The sequence below is a fragment of the Hyalella azteca genome, unplaced genomic scaffold (assembly GCF_000764305.2).
Source record: "Hyalella azteca isolate HAZT.00-mixed unplaced genomic scaffold, Hazt_2.0.2 contig14830, whole genome shotgun sequence".
NCBI classification, from domain to species: Eukaryota; Metazoa; Arthropoda; class Malacostraca; order Amphipoda; family Hyalellidae; genus Hyalella; species Hyalella azteca.
The window spans coordinates 51,146-56,416 of record NW_025944702.1 but is presented as its reverse complement, the minus strand read 5'-3'; the positions used below and the strand labels follow the sequence as shown (position 1 = coordinate 56,416).

The window sequence follows — 5,271 nt, the reverse complement described above, 5'->3', positions numbered from 1 at the left end:
GCAAATGTATGACGTCACCATTTCAACCATCAATGAACGCATGGAACTAAAACAAAGCTTAATATAAAGGAAAAACTAGAGAAGTGACGGAATTACCTACGATGTCGGAATATACCGCGTTTACCCTATAAAAATTTTATACAAGTTATTTTTTCACTATTGAAACAAATTTTTTCAATTTTTAAATTGTTTGTTCTGTCAATTGATTCATGCATTGTCTCTGACTTCATGCAAGTGTGCAAAATTTCAGATCAATTGGACAGGTAGGTAGAATGTACAAGTGTGTTAAATGTTGATTAGCCTACAAGATTTGTAGCAGACAAAATGAATTTATGAATTTTTTCTCTATTGAAACAAATTTTTTAATTTTCAAAATTATTTATTCTGTCAATTGATTCGTGCATTGTCTCCAAGACTCCAACTTTATGCAAGTATGCAAAATTTCAGATTGATTGGAGAGGTATAAGGCCGTATTCGTATAACCGTAGAGCGTAGAAGTACATTAACTGTTAAATATCAATTATAAGATTCATAGCAGACAAACAAACATACCTTTCAAGGGTATTATAAGCAACACAACGTTGTTCTTGGAGCTTCATGAATTCTTGCATCATCACAGCTTCAGTGCGAGGAGCTGGCTGAGCCGGAATGCCAAGATCCACTTCAACAACGTCTACATTTTGAATTTGATTTTCCTCTTCTTTTTCTTCTTCTTCTCTCGGTATATCTGAAAAATTTGCAAGATTAACCTCATAATTTTATATGCGGTGAGATTATTCACAAAGAATAATATATCCTTCTTTTATTTCTGGTACGTAAACAACAAAATCGAAGGTATCAATCACAATGATCACAGGAGGCCAGAGTCGGCAAACGGCAATGACATAAATGATAATAATGGCGGTATGAATGACAGAAAAATTATATACCCATACATTATTAGAAGATTAGTAGCTAAGTTTGAACGAATTAAGAGTAATAAATCTGCTTACCGCGCATTTTATTTCACTAAAAAGTAAGATGACTATGAAACTGCGTCTAAAGTCCCGTCAACGGAACAGAAAAGGATATGAGGCGTTCCGTTTTACAATGATTTCTAAAAATCGGATTCTTGTATATGTATTTCATATTCATGGGCTTTAAAATAAATTAATTATGAACATATGGAAGGAAAATTAACGTGAAGTTAGTTTTAATTTCAAAAGTCACTATTTACATGCTTTTTTACTCATAAAACATTTTCTTTGAGATATTTAAATCAGAGAGAATTCCACGTAAATTTTGAGCTTATTCCTGGAAGAGATTAAAATTCAATAGCCAAGCTGAGGAGCGAAAAATTCTATTAAATGAAAACTTTTTATTGCTCTCTGCTATTTATCTGGCTATTAAGGTTTCCATCTCTTTCATGCAAATTTGTTCGTTCTGCCGATGAAACTCAGGGTATCTGCAACATGTTGTCAATAAAAATATAATCATCTTAGTTTTCGTTTTTACATATTTCAAATATTTGTTTAATTTGCAATTGAACTAATGACATAAATATTTTTTTTGGAAAATGATATCAGAAGTTGATTTTTTAGCTCTTTATTGGGTATTTGCTGCGAATTAGGAAAATTTTCAAAAAAAAACAAACATCATCCAAATTCATGCTCGCAATAATTTTATGGAAAAAGCAATTGCACAAAATTTTTCATACCATGTAGTAAATATGCTGGGCTTGTAAGTTGTTCTAGCTCTTCGGGGACGATGATGTATTTCTATAAGCATTATCTATGCGCTATGCCAAATCGGACCCTTAATATAAGAATAGTCTCAGCGTGAAGCAAATAATAAAGGTGGTATTGGAAGACGTGTATACGTGACGTCTTGGAAGGAAGACAGACTAGGAGCGTGGCATGACTCACTCACGTACCATGACTCACTTATTGCCTCTGCAAACAGTGCCTGACCTTGCGTCAAAATGACCTCGCATAAATACAGCATGGCTCAATATTTATCATGACATTCTGATGTAATTTGAAGCTATATGTATAACGGAAATTTTGTTTGAAACGGAACGCTATGTTGTTTAACTTTGTTTGAAACGGAACGATAGGTATGCTGTATAATTTTGCATGAAACGGAACAATATGTTGTTTATACAAATTGTGAAGCACAGATGTTCATTCTGTCGCCATCTGTCCTGACACGCCGGAACAAACGTACAACAGCAAAAAGAAATTTTGCACTAACTTCCCTACAATGTGTATCTCACTCGGATCTTACTTATATATTTTTAATGTTTATATATAGCAAAAAGTTATACTTTCCTTTCTGGGAAATGTGTTTCTCATTTCACGCGAACAAGACTCAAATTTTGTAATTTTATAGTCTAGAATACAAGTCCTTATAGACTTAGAATAAAACAATCTTTGAGAGGAAAATTTTCATTGTATATAACATCGTCATAAGACAAAAGTTATTAGGCAGTAAGTTTCCATTAAATTGAACAAGAAAATATCATGACTCTTACGATGGCAAAAGGCAATAAATATATTGATAAGATAACCCCTATCACGAAAAGCACGATAAACGAAAAGTTTTAATCATATTACTCAGCCTAATGCCTCACTGATAAGCTTATATTCGAGAGTCAAGTACCACATCACATTAAAAATTAGAGTAATTGTTTTATATATTCACCAATATTGCAGTGGACGGTACGAGTCTTTATTGTTCATCAGAAAAGTAGGATCAATAAATTATTTATCGTTATCTTGAGTTGCATATCTCATTATCCGTGTTCATGCCTTTCATGTCCTTATACGGGCAACCCTTTCGGATTTGATTTTTTTATGATTTCTTTGAATTCTATGATTATATCGATTTCAATGTTCCAGTTCAAGATTTATTTTCTATTCATTAATTTTACACGATTTCTGTAGAAAAATCGTCTCAGCAACCGTCTTTTTTCGCGCCAATTCGATTCCGGCAGGGGATTTGAAAGATGTTAAAATCTTTATAGATGTTGCATTCATTGTATGTAAATAATATATCTTGAACAAACTACTCATATTGAAAACAGTGTAGATATTGCAACACACACTAGGATCTGAAAGATTTAAGGGATAGACAAGCACTATTTAAATAGATCTCATGTACCAAAGTTATTAGTCAGTCGAACTCCAACGTTACACTCAGAGAAATGAGTGAGACTTCGTCGAAAAAGCGATGCACTTTCTACCCATATATGCATCATACAAACGGAGTATGGGCCGGCAAGAGAGCGTATCAGTGCTACGTCCTGCTTCTTCTCGTGTCGTGTCATGAAAAAGTGTGTCATTATTTGGAAAAAGTGGTTCATTATTCGCGAAATACGACCCAATGATTTTTATGAGTGTGGTGCTCAGGTTAGCGTTGCGACGGCCCCCTCAGCGCACAAGGCGAGATCAATACAAGACCTTGCCTTGCTATACTTATAGTGCATGGGGGACCTATAGCCTTGCTATACTTATAGTGCATGGGGGACCTAGCCTGTCAACGTTGCTCTTATACGGTGAGAACTTAATCATAATATTCAAGTAATAAATATCTTAAGTGGAGACTACAATCAGCTAAATAGATGGTCATACCGTCCAACTAGGGACTATCTTACCCAAAGCATGAGCAGTGAGCGGTCGTGTCAGTGATAAGTCCTTGTGCCTGGCCAAACTGTGTCAGGATAACCCACACAAAGGCAAAAAGTGTAGCTTATTGGACAAAGTCTCACTCATATTTCTGATTGCACACAAAACCGAAGTATAGCACAGTTTCCATGGCGACGCTCTAGAGTTTGCCTGTCGTCCATAAATTTACTTGCATTGATAAATGATAATTTTACATTTCTCATATTTCATAGGTAAGTGGGAAATTTTTCATAGGTACAATCACTTCATAACAAAAATAATATTTCACCGAAATACATTTTTAATTTAAAGCCGGCAGTAAATGCAGGAAAATATGTTGGGAGTTATTTGAATAAGGATTTTGCACCGTATTATATTATTTCCCAATATTACGTATAATCCATAATAATATGGTGAAATAACATAGTATTATTTATCTTATTCAAATTTATTATTTGTTTTAAAATAATATAATAGATTATTTATTGCATTACAGTTTATATATAATATTAATTATATCTCATTGCAATACATTATATTGAGAAGACATAAAATTATCAATAAAAAATATTATCTGCTCCTCGATTAAACTTGCATAAAGGAAGGGCTCCTGCCGAACTATTCCAATATTTATTATATTGTGTTTGTATTATATTATTTATTTATTATATTGTTTAGTAACCGACATGTTCGGCCGCTGTGGAGGCGCTGCCGAAGCTCATTTTGAGCGGCCTAAATCGATCGTGCGAGGGGAGACTAGCAGATCAATACAAGACGGCTGGGTAGAAGATTATAGAAGTGCCTTATAAACTGGGGTTTATATTATAATGTTTTCTTTAATGACGGAGAAGTAAACAAAATGAAGAAATGAAGTCAGTGTAAATTCCCTAGCACACTGAACAAGATAGCGCAATTAACTCGATGTAAATGTTTGGCATGGTGCTCGTAATTATCTTTCGAAACGTGATGAAATCCGACATTTAAAATTATTTATGCTACTTATTTAATTTTTTTTTAAATCGCTAAATACGGAACATAAAAACATACATATACGGATATACAATCATTTACTAATTTACTTATCACTTATGCCTTATTTACGTGTCCCCTATGCTGCTCACCATCATTAATTAATCCACTATATTTATATAGCGCCGAACATCTCATAACCTGTTTTAGTTTGACATAGACTCACTCTTCGTAGTTCGTACTCAAGTAGTCTGCCACGCTTGTCATTCCGTGCCGCTACCTTCACAGCCACGCCGCCGCAAGCCCGCCAGATGGTGTTTTTAAGGCCAAGTTGCACGCTGTTGGCCCAAAATATCATAAGCTTTTGAAGTCTATTTATTTGTATTTTACTTAGTAATGTATTTGGTGTTTATTGTATATTGTATTTTGCATTTACTCAATGTGTTTCTCAATTCTTGTAAAACCCAAAATCTAGGCGTCACACGGCAAACAACAAGTTTCCTTATAAATATTTAATTGTGGCTGGTTATGGCCTTTTTGGGAGTGAATTTGGCGGTTTTCTCTTGCCACTATCTGGCAACCCCACGCCATGCATCTCCTGCAGTCAGCGCAGTGTTGCCTAACAAGGCAGTGCATTGCCTGACCTCGACGGGGGTTG

At 34.5% G+C, this 5,271-nt stretch overlaps 1 protein-coding gene across 1 annotated transcript in view; it reads right to left on the bottom strand.

Annotated features, from left to right (window-relative positions):
• Window positions 1-1,076, bottom strand: part of LOC108667269 — a 5,572-nt gene extending 4,496 nt beyond the window's left edge. The window contains exons 1-2 of the mRNA XM_018154276.2: window positions 993-1,076; window positions 553-727 (exon numbers count right to left, since the gene is read on the bottom strand). Coding sequence (XP_018009765.1) covers window positions 553-727; window positions 993-999 — 182 coding nt within the window. The 5' untranslated portion in view covers window positions 1,000-1,076. The remainder of the gene's footprint in view (window positions 1-552; window positions 728-992) is intronic.
• Between the last annotated feature and the right edge of the window lie 4,195 nt (window positions 1,077-5,271).